The following is a 20159-nucleotide window of genomic DNA, read 5'->3' as shown; positions in this document are numbered from 1 at the left end:
AAACTGCTGTTACTCCTCTCATGCAGCACATGTCAGCTTTGAAACTGATTGCGATTTTTTAAGGTCGATCTGGAAGAAGAAAACAATGGGAAATTTCTCATCACTAAGTACATCCGCAGGCTGGATGGAAACCTATGGCGGGCTGGATCCTGCCTGCGGGCCGTCTGTTGGATAACCCTGAGTTTGTCCATCTTAACTGCCTCACATGCTGGCTGGAGCATCATGATGAAACACGTCTCCTCTACACCCACGCACCTCCCACATGCTCATCCCTGCAGCCATCGAAGCTCCAGAAAATTCCTCTCAGATCCTCTCGTGATGGAAACCAGTTGAGGACAGCAAATGAACCTATTAGGAGGCTAATCAGAGGGAACATTATAGAGGTTTTTTGAAAAGAAGAGGTAAATTTGGTGCAATACATCAATTAAAGTATGGCAAGGAACTGTTGGTGCACATCTGACAGACTAATGTCATGGGGCATGCCTTCATTCCAAGAATAGTTCACACTGGAGTGATGGATGGAGGAACTCTGGAATAAAGTAAGGTTGATTTCACATTTGTTGTACTTTTCACGACTTCAGGGAGTTGTTAATCATGTTGGGTTGGTATTAGTAACGTAGGGCATTCTAGAGAAAGTCTCAGACTCCGGGAAAGGTCAACTAACAACTCTATTATTTACACTTACTATATACACTCTCCACAAGCCACCTCAGCTAGCATCCTTCGTGCAGCTATACCACCTTCTTCTCAAGCCTATCTCATGTGACTGTTACATCATCTCTAGTACAGTGGGAGGGGTCTCTCTCACTGCCTTCGGTATTAACCCTTTATATCCTTATAATACATCTCCCCTCAAGACTTTATCCAACATTTTTCTAAACATAAATACATTCATGACTTCTCTACTATTCTTGCTCCCCCTCATGTCTCTGACTTTACAGATTCAGTTTCATTGGAGTTTTGACAACTCTCCCTGATCTGGTTGTAATCTGTCTGGGATGATCAGTTGTCTTCTTAGGAAGTCTGGGTTGCTGACTTGGTTTTTCATTTCTACGGGTTGTAGTTTTCTGTTCAGTTTGGATTTGTTCAGCTTCATCTGGATCTTGCAGATGGATTACTGGCTGTTGCTTTTGCAGAATAGCAATGATATTCCTCCGATTCCTTCATATGTTCCCTTCATTTGTTCGTTCGCTGATAGTCCTCATGTTTATGGATTACTGTACCTTCTCATTCCAGGTCACATATCCAAACTTTCTGACCATTGATTAATTTGGATAAGCTTCTTGCTCAAAATCCCCTATTGTAATTCTGGGTTTGTTTCCTTCTGCAGGAGTTATCTCTTTCTTGAACTTTCTTGTAATCCTGAGTCTTCAATCCAAACATTAATTGTTGAGGCATTAATAATTCTGGTGATAATCCACGCAGCAGTGGCATTGAATGATAAGCTAGGAGTGATATGGGAAGATCTTTATTTTTCTTGAGTAATGATTTTATGGTTCTCACACCTCGTTCTGCCTCACCATTGGACTATGGATACCTTGGTGAGCTCATAAGATGCTGAGGTATAGAATTCAAAAGCAGGGATGTAATGCTGGAACTATATAAAACGCTGGTTAGGCCACAGTTGGAGTATTGCATACAGTTCTGGTCACCACATTACAGAAAGGACATAATTGCTCTGGAGAGAGTACAGAGGAGATTTACAAGAATGTTGCCAGGGCTCAAAAGTTGCAGCTATGAGGAAAGATTGGATAGGCTAGTGTTATTTTCCTTAGAACAGAGGAGGCTGAGGGGTGACTTAATTGAGGTGTACAAACTTATGAGGGGCCTAAATAGAGTAGACAGGAAAGACCTGTTTCCCCTAGCGGAGAGGTTAATTACCGGGGGCACAGATTTAATGTGATTGGTAGAAGGATTAGAGGGGACGTGAGGAAAAACTTTTTCACTAAGAGGGTGGTGGGCATCTGGAATTCACTGCCAGCAATGGTGGTGGAGACAGAAATCCTCAATTCTTCTAAAAGGTACCTGGACATGCACCTGAAGTGCTGTAACCTGCAAGGCTATGGATCAGGTGCTGGAAGGTGGGATTTGATTGGGCAGCTAGTTTTTTCAGCCGACACGGACACGACGGGCTGAATGGCCTCCTTCTGTGTCGTAATTATTCTATGGTTCTATGTTCTATGAAAGCCCATCTTCAGGCAAACTGGATAAAACATTTGTTCGTAAACTGTAGCCCATTGTCTGATATTTCATCAGGAATCCCTTGTGTTGCAAAGATATCCGTAAGGATTCTGATAACTGCCTCGGTGGTCGTGGAATGTAATTGTCGGACTTCTACCAACCTGAAAAAGTAGTTGATAATGATGATATATGCCTTTCACCAAAAATGAATAAATCCATGCCTAGCCTTTGCCAAGATCGAATTTGAAATTGGGTAGTCAACAGTGGTTTGAGCTGTTCTGATGATTGATGATCTACAGTTGCCCTCAATAATGCATCGGCTGATGATTGGAGGGAATTGTTTACCTTTGTTAGCTTGACTTCGGTTATTTTTCCAATAACTGCAGTTGTAAGCATGCATTCACAACTTGAATACTGTGTGCAGTTCTGGTCACTTCATTACAGAAAGGATGTAATTGCACTAGAGAGGGTACAGAGGAGATTTATGAAGATGTTGCCAGGACTGGAAAAATGCAGCTATGAGGAAAGATTGGATAGGCTGGGGTTGTTCTCCTTGGAACAGAGAAGGCTGAGGGGAAATCTGATTTAAATGTACAAAAGTTTGAGGGTCCTGGGTAGGGTGAAGGTGAAGGGTCTATTCACCTTAGCAGAGAGGTCAGTGACGAGGGGCATAGATTTAAAAGTGATTGGTAGAAAAATTAGAAGGGAGATGAGGAAAAACTTTTTCACCCAGAGGGTGGTGGGGGTCTGGAACTCACTGCCTGAAAGGGTAGTTGAGGCAGAAACCCTCAACTCATTCAAAAGGAGTCTGGATATGCATCTCAAGTGCCGTAATCTGCAGGGCTATAGACCAAATGCTGGACGGTGGGATTAGAATGGATGGATAGTTTTTCAGCCGGCACAGACACGATGGGCCAAGTGGCCTCTTTCTGTGCCTTCAAATTTCTATGATTCTATTATTCCTTCTCAGTAAAGAAAATTCTTGATTGCATAAAATGGATAAGGTCTCTACCAGTTGTCTGCTTCTATGCTGAAGAATTATTTGGAATTTGCCTTTTGCTTGCAGTTGTGTCCTGTCTGGACCATGCAACTGTACATCTATTGGTTGCAGGTAATGTCTTTTCATCCAAGTCTCTTGGCCAGACAATACAGTGATGCTAGCCCCTGTGTCAAGCTTAACATTCATGAGCTGTCCATTCACGTAGATGTCTGCTGTCCAAAAATCTTGGTCTGGATTACTGAATTCTCCCAAGAACAGCCCTGGTTCTTTCTCTTGTGGATATTGCCATACTTGATTCACTGCTCTATGCATGAAGATCTTCTACTTTGTACCTTGCAGTGAAGAAATTTTGCTATGGCACATCATCCCATGGTGTCCAGCTTTACCATAATTAAAACACTCAGCTTTACTTGCCGGGCATTGCTCTCATCTGAGGGTCTTCTTGGCTCCACAATGTTGGCAAGGTTTTACTATTTCATGTGCCTTCTCAACTGCCCGTTTTTTTCTGTTCCTCAAAATGTTTTCCTGGCTTTGGCTTAACCAGTTGGACAAGCATTTGACTCCTTCTCATCCACAGCTTGTCTTTAGCTTGTAGGATGTCTCTATTTTATTTGCGAACTTCAGCCTGGCAGACAGTTTGAAAGGCCTTTTCCAGTGTAAGGCCTTCCTTGGATTGCAACAGGTCTGACATGAATTCATCTGCTATGCCGACGACTATCCTGCCACTGATTAGTTCAACCTATAATTCCCCGTATTCTCAGCCCTCTGCTAATCTATACAGGTCATTAATAAAGGAGTCTACAAATTTACCAATCATCTGTGCCCGCTTATTAAATTTAGCTCTTTCCAAGATCTTATTGATATGGAGATTAAAATATTAATCAAAGGTTTGGAGTGCCTCTTTGAATTTATAGGTGGCCTCGTTGATTTCTCGTTGGACAATTATGTCATCTGCAGTCACCCCTACTGAATATAGGAGGATGTTCACTTGTTCCACTTCAGATTTTGCAAAGAGATGCTAAACCTTAGGAACCTTTTTCTCGATGTTAGTTAATTTTGAATCTGATTGGGTCCCTCTTGATTCTGGAAACTCTCCGGCATTCCCAATTTTGAATCCATATTACTTTCTTTAATAGAGTTTGTAGGGTGTTCCCCTTTGTTTAAAAAACTCTGCTTGTTTATTTTTTTTTTCAGGCTGTGTTGCTTTAATGGAGATTTCCCAGCTCTTTTTGAGAGTTCTCTGCTGTTTTAATAGGCTTTTTTTTAGGGTTTACCCCTTTCTTTAATAAATTCACTGTTTTTTTTTCAGGCTTGGTTGCCTTAATGGAGGTGGCCCTGCTGTTTTTGGGAGTTTCCCGCTGTTTTAATAGGCTTTACAAGGGTTTTCTCCTTTCTTTGAGAAATGGACTTTGTTTTTTTCTCAGGCTTGCTTAATGGAGGTGCCCCCACTGTTTTCGGGGGTTTCCCGCACTTCTCAGGAGTTTCTGCGATTTTCAGGAGTTTCCTGCTCTTTGCCCACGCATTCAGCCCAAGTGAAGAATTGGGCTTTTTCCTGCTTTTTTCTTTTACTTTCTGAGCACAGTGCCTTTAGAAAAGTACCATAAGCTTTTCAAAGGCTCTTAATGTGACTCCGACTGTTGGTATTGTGATTCACTTGATCACTGGATTCTACTTGCAGACCACCATGCTTCTGTTCCGTGGTGGAGCCTGTATTTCTGTGCTCTGACTCACTACAGCTGCGGATCTCTCCACAGCCTCTTCTGCAGGTAAGTAGTTTTCTTACTGTAGTGGGCCAGTATTTATCTTTACATTTCATCGTTGTTCACCTGCTTTTTCTTCCAAAGATAAGGAGATCTTCAAATTCTCCTGGTTACTATCACCGCTGCTTGCCACTGTTGTACCGGTACCACCATGTTGGGTTTGCTGGATTTGTATTAGCAGCAGAGAAAGTCTTAGCCTCCAGTAAAGGTTAACTAATAATTCTTTATTATTTATAGTTACAATATACACTCTCCTCAAGCCACCTAAGCTAGCATCCTACGTGCTGCTATACCACCTTCTTCACAAGCCTATCTCATGTGACTGTTACATCATCACTCGTACAGTGGGTGGGGTCTCTCACTGTCTTCAGTATTAACACCCTACATCCTTATACTACAGGATCATCAAAACATTTTACATCCAATGAAATACTTTCTGAAATGTCGTCACTATGGTACTGGAGAAAACATGCTAGCCAATTGGTACACAGCAAGGTCCCACAAACATCAATGAGATAATGACCAGATAATCTGTCTTTTTTCAGTAATCTTGGTCGAAGGATAACTGTCGGCCAGGACACTGTGGACAACTGCCCTACTCTTCATCCAAATAATGGCATGGTGCCTTTACCTCCACCTATGAGGGCAGCCAGGGCCTTGGATTAACATCTCATTTGTAAGATGCCACCTCCAACACTGCAGCACACCCTCCACTGCAGTGGGAGTGTCAGCCTAGATCTTATGCTCAAGTCTCTGGAGTGGGACCTGAACCCCCAGACTCTAAAGCTACACCTGAACCATGGCTCACGCACATATTAAAGGGCCTTGATTGGGCCTGCAAGTCATTTCCCGCCCTTTCTTCATATGATCATAAACTGTTAGAAGCTATGATGGGGTGAGCACAGGCATAAATTTCTGTGGAAGATTGCCTCCCTTTAATTTATTTTTGTCAAAGGGCTGAAGGTCCTTCTTCACCTGAATGTAACTCATGATCTTGTGGAATGACCAAACTGTAATATTGGTGAAGTAAAAGTGCTATTAAGAGTTAGGTTATATTACTGTCTATTTACCTTTTCATTAAGGAAGGGCAGTATATAGCAAGTGGCCATCTTGGCTGTGTTCTGAGCTGAGGGGTTGTGCCTTGTATGCGCGGACTTGCTCAATGCAGCTTCTATCTTGGACCTGCCATCACTATTGGGAAAGATAGGTTTTGTTGAGTATGGCAGTGTCCTGCTGCTGTGTGAATACACATGAGTGACAGCCTGCATTGCTCAGGAAAGGGAGGCTAGTGTAGCATTGGAGCTGAGGAGCTGGCGTATCATCAGATATTTTTGAAGCTAAGCTTGAAGTGCATGTCGGATGAGTGTGTAATCTTTTTACACCCTCGGAATTTAACAGCATGAGATTCATGCATTTGCACAGTGCCTTATCTTGCCATTCAGACACCTCAAACTGTATTGCTTTTGTAGTGACAAAGGATTGGATTCTTGATAAAAGTTCTGTAAAGTTTTATTAAATTGACATGGTAATAAGCAGTTTTTGAATGATCTCTAATTAGGTGACTTGCCGGTTTTTTTTCTGTCCGTCCATCACTTTTCATTTACTCTTTTTGCACATTTGATCTGATATTCCTTTTGCCAGCTCCACAAAAGAAATGTTCTTAATTAACTCAATTCCAACTAGTCGGTTAGCTTATGTTAAAGCCTTTCTAAGCTCCTTTATAATTAAACCATTATCTCTTCACTTTTGTTTGCATTTTCTTGCACTTTAATTGAGAGGTTTTTTACTGACAGCTTTTTCCATTCAAACATACGAACATACAAATTAGGAGCAGGAGTAAGCCATTTGGCCCTTTGAGCCTGCTCTGCCGTTCAATAAGTTCATGGCTGAACTGATTACTCCACATTTCCACCTACCCCCGATAACCTTCCACCCCCTTACTTATCAAGAATCTATCTACCTCTGCCTTAAAAATATTCAAAGACTCTGCTACCACTGCCTTTTTAGGAAGAGAATTCCAAAGACTCATGACCCTCTGAGAGAAAATATTTCTCCTCATCTCTATCTTAAAGCAATGCAAAGCATTAAGGTAGATAAGTCCCCAGGGCCTGATGGGGTATAATTCTAAAGGAGATGCAGGAGCAGAGAGACCTGGTTGTATGTATGCATAAGTCATTGAAGGTGACAGGACATGTTGAGAGAGCGGTGAATAAAGGATACAGTATTCTGGGCTTTATTAATAGAGGCATAGAGTACAAGCGCAAGGAAGTTAGGTTGAACTTGTATAAGACACTAGTTGGGCCTCAGCTGGAGTGTTGTGTCCAGTTCTTGGTGCTGCACTTTGGGAAGGATGTGAAGGCGTTAGAAAGGGTGCAGATCCCAGGTATTAGGAACTTCAGTTGTGAAGATAGATTGGAGAAGTTGGGACTGTTTTCCTTGGAGAAGAGAAGGCTGAGAGGAAATTTGATAGAGATGTACAAAATCATGAGGTGTCTGCACAGTGTAGATAGTGGGAAACTCTTCCCACCCATAAAAGGATTGAGAATGAGAGGGCACAGATTTAAAAAGTAATTGTTAAAAGAAGCAAAAGCGACATTAGGAAAAACTTTTTCATGCAGCGAGTGATTAAGGCTTGGAATGTTTTGCCCGAGAGTGTGGTGGAGGCAGGTTCAATTGAAGCATTCAAAAGGGAATTAGAATGTTATATAAAAACAAAGAATGTGCAGGGTTACGGGGAGAAGGTGGGAAAGTTGCGCTAGGTGAATTGCTCGCTCGGAGAGCTGGTGCAGACACAATGAGTTAATGGCCTCCTTCTGCACTGTAACAATTCTGTGATTCTGTGAAATGCAGCAGCCAGTTTGCATCCAGCAAACACTGACAAACAACAATATAATAATGACAAGATTATCTTTTTTTGTGATATGTTTAAGGGATAACTATTGGCAAGGACACCAGGGATAACTCCCCTGTTCTTCTTTGAAGTAGTACGTTGGGATTTTTTACATCCATGCAAGCAGGCAGATGTGGCTTCAGTTTAATGTCTCATCTGATAGATAGCACCTCTGACAGTGCAGCACTCCCTCAGTACTGCACTGGAGTGTCGGCCCTGATTTTTCTGCTCAAGCAATGGAGTGGGACTTGAAACTACAACCTTATGACTCCGAGAAGAGAGTGCTACCCACTGAGCCATGGCTGACATGTAGGGCAGGATCAGTGTTGGGGCAGGGGAGCAGGGTTGGGGGGGGTGTTCTGATCCAAAGGAAGAGCTTGGCATGTGCAATGGAGGGGGGAAGTACTCCTGTTCCTCTTGGCCCACAAGCAGTGCTTTAAAGGCGCTTACATTCTCTCCAATTCTGTCCTCACTTCCCTTGAGCTGCCAGGTTTCCTGAGGCCTGGAAGCCCAGACAATCCAGGCTTAAATCTCCAAATCTGGTTAAATCTGTGGCTGCCAGCCTCATTAAAACATTTAAATGGCCACCTAGCTTCCTGGGAGCGGGTTGGCCATCTGTCCACTTATTCCACCTCCATTAAACCCAAAAGTGGGCAGGCTGTAGGCATGTTGGGGTCAAGTTTGAGATTTCTAAAATTTTAAAGTGCCCCACCTGACCCCAACCCACCCATTTTTGGGTTTAAAGTTCACCTTCATGTCTGCCTATCTCAGCAAACTAGAGGGCAGTCTTTTATACTAGAAATGTCTTGCTTTGTGGAAGGATCGTATTTCCTTGTTAATAGGCATCTGATTTCTCTAGGTGTCAATCTAAATGACGGACTGTGGCATTCTATTAACTTGAACGCCAGAAGGAATCGCGTTAGCATAATATTGGACAATAATGCTGCCTCAACCTTTCATTCAACTATACAGATGCAGATTTACTCTGGAAACAGCTATTATTTTGGAGGTAGGTGTTTATCAGCCTATTGCATCTTTTATTGTGTCGTCGTTCTCAGTTAATTTACTTTTAACATGTCCCATTTCTCCCTTTTGGTGTTTCATTTAGCACCTCGGAACTCTTCCTTATTAGAATTTGAACCTTATCTCTTTGTGATTTGACGCTGAAAACTCATATCCGGGTATTTTTTGAAAATTTAATATGATAATGTTGTTTTCAACATGTAATCTTCCTTTATGTCACAAGTCAGGTACACTGTGTAACTGATAAATGTACTTATGAGTTGGACATATCTTCAAATAAAATCAGCATAAATCGATGGACAACCTTTACTAATCTGGTAAATAAAATATCCACTTGCAGTTATGTAGCATCTTTAACAGGATAAACCTTCCATAATATGTTTTATGAGTAGATTGCTGGAATGTCAAGCAGGGAGTAGGGAGAAAGGGGGAATTCACAGTTAGTCTGGAGTAGAAGGTAAATACAAAGTTTTAGGGTAGGGGAAAATTGCAAAGATAAATTAACATGACTCCATGTAAGTATTTGAAAATGAAGAGTATGATTCTGAAGTCCAAATCCATTGGAAAACGAGAAATTAATGCAGGCCAATGAAAATAGATGGAATAGTTTGGAGGGCCTTAGTAGGAGATAGGTTATAGGAACAGGAGTAAGCCATTCTGCCCCTCTAGCCTTTTCCACCATTCAATTAGGTCATGACTTATTTCCATCTTGACTCCATCTACCTGCCTTGGTTCCGTAACCCTTAATACCCTTGCCTAACAAAAATCTGAGTGACTGAGTTCTGAATGCTTGACCCTTTAAACATCATCAGGGTCAACAGCATTTTCCACTCCTTAACGCCCATGTCCTGCGATTAATGTTAGAGAATAATCTGATGGGGAGTCTGGGATATTGTCGATTCTTCATGTGTGAAGCCAGACGATGAGTGTTTGTGGCTTGCTCAACAGCAGGGGCCATGACCGGCAAATCTAATCTGGTGTCCAAATATGTAGCAGGAGTTCAAGGAAAGCAATGGCCAGTGGAAACCCCTGTTAATTTTTCTCCTCTCTAGTCTAGGGGTATTGAGGTCAATCCTAGTTCACCCACTGTTGCTGTGACTCAGAGCAACTAACTCAGAGTAGGCCAAAAAATGAAGCTGTACTTTACTAGTTTGGTGAGCACCATATCACACAATACCTTTATCTAGGGAGGCATTGGGTCAGGCGGCTGTTTGACTGTAAATGAAATGATATGATATTCAAGTACTTTCATGTTGTTATGGGCAGGTGGTAAGTGGTGTGGGTGATTCCCACTGTTCACCGCCCAACTGACTGCAATTGTGTTTTGTTAAAATGAAGCTTTAGCCCCTGAGTGTCTTTAGGGTCAAATAAACAGACAAATGACAGGTTTTCTCGTAGGTTAAAAAATACTATTTTTAAATAAATCCTGAAACAATTGCAACCACACTCTCTCATACGTTCATGCACACATTCATTCACAATAATAGATATCTAGAGAGTGGCACAGTGGTTAGCACTGCAGCCTCACAGCTCCAGGGACCCGGGTTCAATTCTGGGTACTGCCTGTGCGGAGTTCGCAATTTCTCCCTGTGACCACGTGGGTTTTCGCCGGGTGCTCCGGTTTCCTCCCACCGCCAAAGACTTGCAGGTGATAGGTAAATTGGCCATTGTAAATTGCCCCTAGTGTAGGTAGGTGGTAGGGTATATGGGATTACTGTAGGGTTAGTAAAAATGGGTGGTTCTTGGTCGGCACAGACTCGGTGGGCCGAAGGGCCTGTTTCAGTGCTGTATCTCTAAATAAATAATAAATAAATAAAAGAGTAAGGCATGGTTTAAAGTCCCAAGTGAGGTAAGTGTTCATGGTTTACGGAAGATAACTAAGTCTTCTCGGGAGGAAAAGTCTTTTTTAAATATGTTGCAGGCCTGATTGTTTGTTTGTAGTATTGGACTTGTGGAGGTACTGTAGAGCTCTAGTGGTTGAATACAGCCCAAAGCTGGTGCTGTATAGTTTTTTTTACCTTCACAGACGGTTAGTCTCAAAGTCACTTTATGATGTCTCTGCTGTGGTGAATGTTCTTGGTCAGCAGGGTTCTTCTCTTGTCTCCTGGATCCTTCTCACAGGCTTTCTGTAATTTTGGCTTGATCATCACCCCCAGTCCCCTTCTCTCCAGAGAACTACCATTTAAATATAAACATTTCTTACATTAATTTCTTTTAGGACATGCATGGCCCTCTCCCCTGATGTGACAACACAATGGACCAAGATATGATAACCATGGCCATCGTTTGATGTTTGAATGGAAATTATTCTATTATGATGTCGCTGCTTCACACTTTGTTCATCTAGGTTTGGCTATGAGCCAGACTGTCACCAGTATTCTCTGTTAATCCATTTCTGTTAATCCATTCATGTCAATCAGAGTCATTAATGTGCAATAGCTTCTTTCAATTTCAAAGGTGCTCTCCCCAGAGCTATTTCAGATGAGGTTAACAAGCTCCATCTTTTCAGATGAGTTTGTGGATTTCCAGTGCAGCAGGGGTCGCATGGCCGCTGCTCCATTTTTACTTTGTATAAGTGTCCATGTTCTTGTGATTTTGTTTAGCAGTTGACATTTTACATTCATAATTCTTCCATTTCATTGTTTATTTCATCATGGCTGCTTTCATACATGACAATGTGGTGATGGAAATGACTATTTTACCATATTTTAGATCATTCTTGATTCTTTACCAAGTCTTCATAAGCACAATAATTCTCATCACCCAGAAGTTAGACAAGTGCTACTGAAATTGCAAGGCCATGTAGGTTTGAAATAAGTAATTTCTGAGAAAGCAATTGTGTTATTAGCAACAAAAATATAGTCAATGTCAGCAAACCTGCACTAATGGTTCTTTAAATGCATCGTAAACGATTTATAGTTGCTGTAAAAGTTTTGATTCTTTCCAATATGTAAATCAGGTCATTTTTTTGAATGGGGTTTGGATGTTGGTACGACTGAGGTGAGAGGAGTGCACTGTTTTTTCTAGTTCCACTTCTCCACATGTCACAACATATATTTAAATGTTTACCCAATTACGGATGCAGTCAATCATAGACTCTATTTTTTATCCCAGAATAAAATACACCCACCAGGTTTCTTTCAGTTTATTATAAAACAAGACTTAACCAGTAACAAAGCAAAGCATTAACACACAGACTGAAATCTGAAAGTTCCATTTTTATCTTAGCCCCTCTCTCACGTGCACACGTTCCAGTTAAACGAAAAAAAAAAGTGATTTTCTTTTTAGAGCTGTGTTACCAAACAAAAGACAAAAAAAAATACTTTGGCCAAATCCTTGCTAATTCTTGAAGAGAAAAAGAAGATGTGAAAAGATGTCAGTTGTCCCTTTTTTGGTTTGACATCCTAAATATGCGTAGATGGCTGTCTCTGGGATCTTCCTGGAACAGTTCTTTTCTGGTGACATTGAGGATCAGTTCGGCAGGCTTTCCAGAAGAAATGGCGCAGTAGGGGTTTCCAGCAGACCTTTCAGGACGAATGTGGCATCAATTTCTCGAATTCTTACACTCGCTTCTCACAGCTTCCTCAAAGAGATGGAAAAGCAGGCAGTCTTTTCAAAGAGATGGAAAAGGCTAAGCTGGGGTGACTGCTCTCTTAGCTGTTTTTTAAAACTCCAACACACTGTCTAAAGCGAAACCAAAAACAAATAAGAACAAAAAGTGCTGGAAATATTCAGCAGGTCTGGAAGCATCTGTAGAGAGAGAGAAGCAAAATGGTCAATCGCCTTTCATACTCAAAAACCAAAAACAACATTGCAAGAGTCAAGCTTCCTGACTCCTTCACTCATCACTCTTCTGCAAACATCTCACCCAAGGCAAAAAAAACCCTGCTGGGTATTTACTCGAAAACAGGTGACTTCCAGTACATGTTTTTTTTGCAAATGAGACCTCTCATTCCCAGTGAAAAAAACATCCATGGAGTCCTTTTCAGATTTCCCAAATAAAACACACATCCTCAAAATTCAACAAAAAATGGAAGTACATCTGTAACAATGTCAAGACTTGTGATGCATCCAACTGTTAGAGTGAAAACAAAACTGTGCTACTAGACTGTTAAGATGCTTACTTGGATGAGTCTTGATGGAGTCAGTGTTGTCAAATTTAAGTGAGATTCAGCTACTCAGGATAATTGAAGCCTCTGGAGGTATAAATATAGCATGAAAATCAAGGTATTGTAAGAACAGTATAGAGAGCTGGACAACAGGGTGAATTCAACAATTCCTAGCTCTCAGTGAGTAGCTGCACTTGAAGGAGCATGATTCAGAGATACAGGCTATAACATTGTAGCACCAATCAATATGACCCCCACCCACTTTGAACTGGGAGTGCAATACATGGGCCGTAATTTTACGCGACCCCAACGAGCAGGATGGTGGCGGGGGGTGGTGTAAAATGGAGTGGAAGGCTTTCCCGACCCGCTCCCGCCTCCGCCCCCGCCTCCGCCCCCGCCCCCCTCTTTAGGTAGGGCAGAGGGTGGGGGGGTGCGAAAAATGGCCCTCCCCAGGCCAATCAAGGCTCTTAAGTGGCCACTTAACGCCCACTTAAGGGCCTTCTCCCGCCTCCACGCAGATTTTACGCGTGCCGAGTGGGTGTGCTGGAGCCAGGAAAAGCTTCCTGTGAAAACCAGGCAGCTTCCGATCGGCTCGTGTGGGCCCTGTTCGTTGGGCACAAGGTGCCCAATGGAGGGACGCTTCCCCGCTACCCCAACCATCCCCAGCACCCAACAGGCACACCTTCCACCCCCCAACCAACCACCCTTGCCTCGCCGTGGCCTGACTGATTACCCCCAGCAAGGCAACCAAAACCTACCTGTCTTCCCGGCTCCAAATCTTCGGCTGGGCTGCAGTCCCAGCAGTGGCCACCGCTCCCAGTGGCGCTGCTGGGACTAAGAGCTGCTGGCCCGCTGATTGGCCGACAGCTCAATGAGGTGGGACTTCCTCCCTCAAGCGGGTGGAAGTCGCGCCTCGGAACAATTAAAGCCTGGGGACCTGTAAAATGCGAGTCTGATCCCCAGGTGAGGCGGAAGCGGGTTTGCCACCGACTTTTCAGTCGGTGGCTGGCTCCGGTCCGTCCAACGTGAAATCCCGGCCATGGTATTAGTAAAGTTAGCCTTAATGTTTGGTGGAACTGACTTCAAATAAACACTCCATGTATTAATATTTCAATTTGCCGAACTCCATCTCATTTCCCTTCATTTACTTTATATAAATGCTTTACTCTGAGCACAACACTTAAATAAAAATAATCTAAGCATTAAATGTTGCCTAATTAATTCTTTTTGTGCACAATATCACCAAATAACTGTCAATTAAAAGACAGCTGCAGGTTTTTGACAATTGACTATTTAAATATAGCTTCTTGTTAAGTGTTCGGTGGTGGTTTATCATCCAATTGCTTCATTCATGACTGAATGGTCTGTTGTATGAAGTTTTCATCGATAGTTATTTCTTTTGCAAACTTTACACACCTACACTATGAGTTCTAACAATATTTCTTATAAAGTTAATGCATGCTTTTAATCAGGGTTTATATGAAGATCCTTTTCCAATGAGGGAGCCTATGCATGGTGATTATTATCATTGTCATGTCAACATGATTGTCTTTATGATCATTGATAAATCCCTTCATGGGGTTCACCATCCATATATTTGCAACCTCTTCCAAACTGGCAGTCCACTTGCATACCCTGCTTTTTCATGCCTGGACCCTGTAACCTGAGTCCATCTTTGGTAAAACCTTCAGCCATCATTGCCTTGCTCTCTGGAACATTTTCCCTGTCTTAGAATAGTGACTACCCTTCAAAAGTGCTTCATTGTCTGTAAAGTTCTTTGGGCCAGCCTGAGGTCATGAAAGGACCTACATCGTCCTTCATCTCTCCACATCTTCAATAGTCTCCTCGTTGATGACTTTGGTTCCCTGCTCTGATTCATCTAGCTCTTTCTCAGCATCTGCTTCCTCCGCCTATCCATTTGAGAAATGCCTTGGGATGTTTGTGCTATACTAAAGGTGCTACACAAGTGCTATTGCTGTTCTGGTAGTGGTTATTGTTGAGTGATTATGACTGCAGTGAAGATATCATCAAAACCAAGATAAGACGTGAAAAAGATTTACTGTTAAATTGCTGCATTTTATATATATATTATAAACCATCATATATTAATAATTGTTATTCAAGTATTGCTGAATGAATAATTGTAACTATCTTCATACCCAGAACTTTGTTCCACCCTCTTTCGCTGTTAAAAATGGATAGTACATTATGCCCAGTAGCTTTTTGTCATTTGCAAACAATTCTTGTCATCTTACCGTTTAATTTGTTTTTTTCTATCAAAGGTTGCCCTGAAAATACCACGACTGCTGACTGTATAAATCCCTTCGGTGCATTTGAAGGCTGCATGCGGCTCATTCTGATAGACAACCAAGCAGTGGATCTCGTTTTAGTGCAACAAGGCTTGCAGGGAAACTTCACTGACCTCCACATAGATTTGTGTGGTATCCAAGACAGGTAATGGTATAGTTTTCTAGAACAATGAATATTCATGAGAAACATAACTTCCCCTTTTGCATCAATGTTTTTGGAGGCAAATGTTTGCTCCTTTCAAGATTGTGGTTGTATTCCTGAATGGTACTAGCGCGTTTAAGTCGGAACAGAGTTACCTGGGTTTCAAATGATTCTTGGAACTCATTTAAATGAGTGATGACCGTGTTCCACCTTACTTTAATGATCGACAATATCATGCAGTCTTGGGTCATGAGCAATGTATCAACCTGCAAAGCTAAATTTTTGATAGCACAGTATTGGCTGTCCAACCTTGAGCTTTTCATCACCCTTGCCTAGATGGCCATTGCTGAGACACTGAGGGCAGGATTTTCCCTCTGGGAACAGGAAATAGAGGTCAGTACTGTTTCAGGGTGCTGACTCCACTCACAGTGCGGATGGTGGGGTGGGGGGTGGGGAAACAGTCACCCAATTCATGACGGCGGGCGGGTTCTTGAAGCTGGAGTGCCAATCAGAGGCCTTCCAACTTGAAAGGAGCAGCAGGCTGCAATAGAGGGTATGTGAGGGAGAGGGCCTTCAAGATGGAGGCGCCCTCTCTCCAACTGGCCAAGATAGAATATGAGAATAGAACAGCAGTCAGCATAAAAGGGAACCCAAAAATCTTCTTCTGCCATGTAAATAGTGAGCAGGTAGTAAGAGGTGGACTGGGGCCTATTAGTGACAAAGAGGGTAATATAGAGGCACAGGGAAAGGCTAATATACTTAAATGAGTACTTTGTATCAGTGTTCACTAAGGAATTGGAATCTGACAAAATATCGATAGAAGTAGAGAGAGTGGAAACCATGGATAGGGAAAAATTTGAGGGGGGAAGGTACTAAAAAGGTTGTCTATGCTTATGGTAGATAAGTCAGCTGGTCCAGGGGGGCTTGCATCCCAGGTTGCTAAAGGGGTGGATGGAGATAGTGGAAGGGTCTGCCATAATGTTTCAATCTTCCCTGGATATGGGGGAGGTGCCAGAGGATTGGAGAATGGCAAATGTGATACCCTTATTCAAGAGAGCATGTCAGGACAGTCTTCGCAACAACAGGTCGGTTAGTTTAACATCAGTAGTGGGTAAAATTTTAGAACCAATTATCAGGGAAAAATTCAATCGACCCTCGGAGATGTTAAAGTTAATTAAGGATAGCCAGAACAGATTTGTAAAAGACAGATCATGCTTGACTAATCTCATTGAATTTTTTAATGAAGTAACAGAGAAAGTTGATGACATGAATACAGTGGATGTTGTCTATATGGATTTTAAGAATGCGTTTGATAAGGTACCACATAAAAGGATAATTAACAAAATTGAGGCTCCGAGAATAGGAGGGTCAATGTCCAATTGGATAAAAAATTGGCTTAAAGACAGAAAACAGTGAGTTGTAGTAAATGGTTATTTGTCAGACTGGAGGATGGTAGACAGTGGTGTTCCCCAAGGGTTCCCCCCCTCCCCCCCACCGTGAGTGGAGTCAGCACCCTGAAACAGTACTGACTTATGTTCCCAGAGGGAAAATCCTGCCCTCACTGTCACAGCAATGGCCATCTAGGCAAGGGTGATCTTGGAATACAGAGTCAAATCTCAAAATTTCCCAATGACACCAAACTTTTTTTTTGTTTCATGGATTTGGGAGTTGCTGGCTAGGCCGGCATTTATTGTCCATCCCTAATTGCCCTCGAGAAGGTAGTGGTGAGCTGCTTTCTTGAACTGCAGTCCTTCTGGTGTGGGTACACCAACAATGCTGTTAGGGTGGGAGTTCCAGGATTTTGATCCAGCGACAGTGAAGGAATGGTGTTATATTTCCAAGTCAGGATGGTGTGTGGCTTGGGAAGAAACTTGCAGATGGTGGTGTTCTCATGCGTCTGCTGCCCTTGTCCTTGCAGGTTTGTAAGGTGCTGTTGAAAGAAGTGTGATGAGTTGCAGCTGTGTATTTAGTATATAGTACACACTGCTGCCACTGTGTGTCAGTGATGGAGGGAGTGAATATTTAAGGTTGTGGAGGGTGTGCTGATCAAGCTTTGTCCTGGATAGCATCAAACTTCCTGAATGTTGTTGGAGTCACACTCATCCAGGCAAGTGGAGAGCATTCCATAACACTCCTGACTTGTGCCTTGTAGACAGTGGACAGGCGTTGGGGAGTCAGGAGGTGGGTTACTCGCTGCAGAATTCCCAGCCTCTGACCTGCTCTTATAGCCACAGTATTTATGTGGCTGATCCAATTCAGTTTCTGGTCAATGGTAATCCCAAGAATGTTGATAGTGGGGTAATTCAGTGATGGTAGTGCTATTGAATGGCAAGGGGAGATGGAGGTGCGGCGAACAATGAGGATGATGTGTACCGCCTGCAACAGGACATAGATAGACTAGCAGAATGGGCAGACAGGTGGCAAATGGAATTTCATACTGACAAGTGTGAGGTGATGCATTTTGGCAGAAGGAATAGGAAGAGGCAATATATACTTAATGGCACATTTCTAAAGAATTGGGGTTAGGTGCAGGAACAGAGGGACCTGGGCGTGCACGTGCATCGATCTTTGAAAGTGGCATGACATTTTGAGAGAATGGTTCGTAAAGCATATTGAATCTTGCACTTCATAAATAGAGGCATTGAGTACAAATGCAGGGATGTTATGTTGAACCTTTATAAAGCTCTGGCGTACTCAAATGGAGTACTCAATCCATTCTTGTCACTGCACTTTAAGAAGGATGTGAGGGTCCTTGAGAGGGTACAGAGAAGATTTACCAGCATGGTTCCAGGGAGAGGGAATTTTAGCTACAAGGTTAGATTGAAAAAGCTGGGGTTGTTCTCCTTCGAACAAAGGAGATTGATGGGAGATTTAATGGAAGTTTACACGATTATGACAGCCTTAGCTAAGTTAGACAAGGAGAAACTGTTCCCATTAACAAATGGTACAAGGACTAAGGGACACAGATTGAAGGTTTTGGGCAAGAGATGTCGGGGGAATAGGGGGAAGAACTTTTTTCTGCAGCGGGTGGTAATGACCTGGAACTCACTGCCCTCAAGAGTGGTGGAAATGGAGACAATGACTTCAAAAGAAAATTGGATGGCCCCTTGATGAAAATAAGCTTGCAGGGCTCCAGAGATTGGGGGGGAAAGTGGGACTGACTGGATAGCTCCGTGGAGAGCCGGCATGGACTCGATGGGTCAAATGGCCGCCTCCTGTGTCGTAAATGACTCGATGGAGGAAAATTTTTTCTGGCACCGGGGTCTCTGTATTTAAAATCTTATTTAAAAAATGGATCTTGCAGCCAGGCCCCCACTATGGTGGGGGGTGCATAGTGGAGGCTGGGGGGGTTGCGGGGTGGTGGGGTAAGTCCCTTTTTGAAGGTAGCCTGTGGCTGCCCCTGCGCTCAGGCAGGACGGAAGGGCCTCTTGGCCTGCTTGGAGCACTGGGCCCCCTGTCTGCCCCCAGGAGACCACCTCCAGGCACCTAACTTGGTCCCCACCACTGGCAGGAAGCTGGAGGCTGACTGGAAAAACCTGGACACATGCGGCGAGCCATCATGGTTCATTAAGAACCTATTCAGGCCAATTAAAGGACAATGACCGGGTTTTTCCAGTTGGCGTCCTTTAATTGGCCTGAATAGACTCTTTATGAGCCATGGTTACTACCCGCCGCGTGTGGGCAGGAATCTCTGCTGCCCCCACCCCCTCACTCGCAAGCCGCCTCCATAAAAATGACCTGGAGGCAGGATGGAGCTGGGGCTATTTTTAGCTCCCTCCTGCCTCCATTCTCGGTCCCAGTGGGGGCTCAAATTTCAGCCCCGAGTGTCTGGGACATCATGACAAATTCAGACTCTGTCATTGCCCAAAGGTCACATAAGTACACCTTCAGCAAGACTCACTGGATCAGCACCAGGAGTTCAGCTTATTTATTTTTGTATCCTCCCCTCTAGCCCAGAATTTATGCAATTACAGTATCTCCTTCACCACCCCGTATGAAATTAATTTCAGTGGAGGTTCATCTGTATGTGGTTTCAAGGCTTTGTGATAGTTCTGTGAGTTGTGTGCACATTATTCACCATTACAGGGTTCAGGTTGGGTGTGAGTGTGTGAAGAATTGTGTGACCTTGTTTTTCCCTGGTTGAGCTTTGAGTTGTAATGTATCATTTGATTGCTTTTAAGAAAGGCTGAAAATTTATTCGTGCATTAAATTGGAGACTGGCTGATGCTTGTGCTCCAGAATAGTTTGTATTGGCAATGTATTTGAACATTTTTTTATGTATAACATACGAAAAATAGCTATTTAAATGTGAAGTAACACTAATAATAATTACAATACATACTTAACATTTATGCAGTGCCTTGTCACATTGAAATACATTACATCCAAGTGATTTATGCAGTGATCATGACTGCAGTGAAGATATCATTGAAACCAACTTAAGGCGTGTACAAAATTTACCTTTAGATTGCTGCATTATATAATGCAGCAATCATATATTAATAATTGTTATTCTTCAAGTGCACTGATTATAATTATGTAGACAAACATGGCAGCTATTTTACATAAGTAACGTTAAACAAATGGCAATGCAATAGCAGACTGCACTAGTGTTTGGCTCCATTTACTCAATTGTATTTCATGGCCTCTCAATGAAAGGGCAGGGGAACTGTCATTAAGGATGACTTGGGTTTGGTGACTGAAAGCTTCGTACATGTAATGGGCTCTGAGGAGATTTTTCAAGA

At 42.7% G+C, this 20159-nt stretch overlaps 1 protein-coding gene across 3 annotated transcripts in view; it reads left to right on the top strand.

Annotated features, from left to right (window-relative positions):
* The window catches only part of LOC137371882 (contactin-associated protein-like 5), a 761481-nt gene that overhangs the window by 178292 nt on the left and 563030 nt on the right, over nt 1-20159 (top strand). For all 3 annotated transcript variants that reach the window (XM_068034863.1, XM_068034865.1, XM_068034866.1), the window contains 2 exons: nt 8691-8840; nt 15246-15417. In XM_068034863.1, coding sequence (XP_067890964.1) covers nt 8691-8840; nt 15246-15417 — 322 coding nt within the window. The remainder of the gene's footprint in view (nt 1-8690; nt 8841-15245; nt 15418-20159) is intronic.

The sequence above is a fragment of the Heterodontus francisci genome, chromosome 7 (genome assembly GCF_036365525.1).
Source record: "Heterodontus francisci isolate sHetFra1 chromosome 7, sHetFra1.hap1, whole genome shotgun sequence".
Taxonomy (NCBI): domain Eukaryota; kingdom Metazoa; phylum Chordata; class Chondrichthyes; order Heterodontiformes; family Heterodontidae; genus Heterodontus; species Heterodontus francisci.
This window is presented reverse-complemented; position numbering and strand designations above follow the sequence as displayed.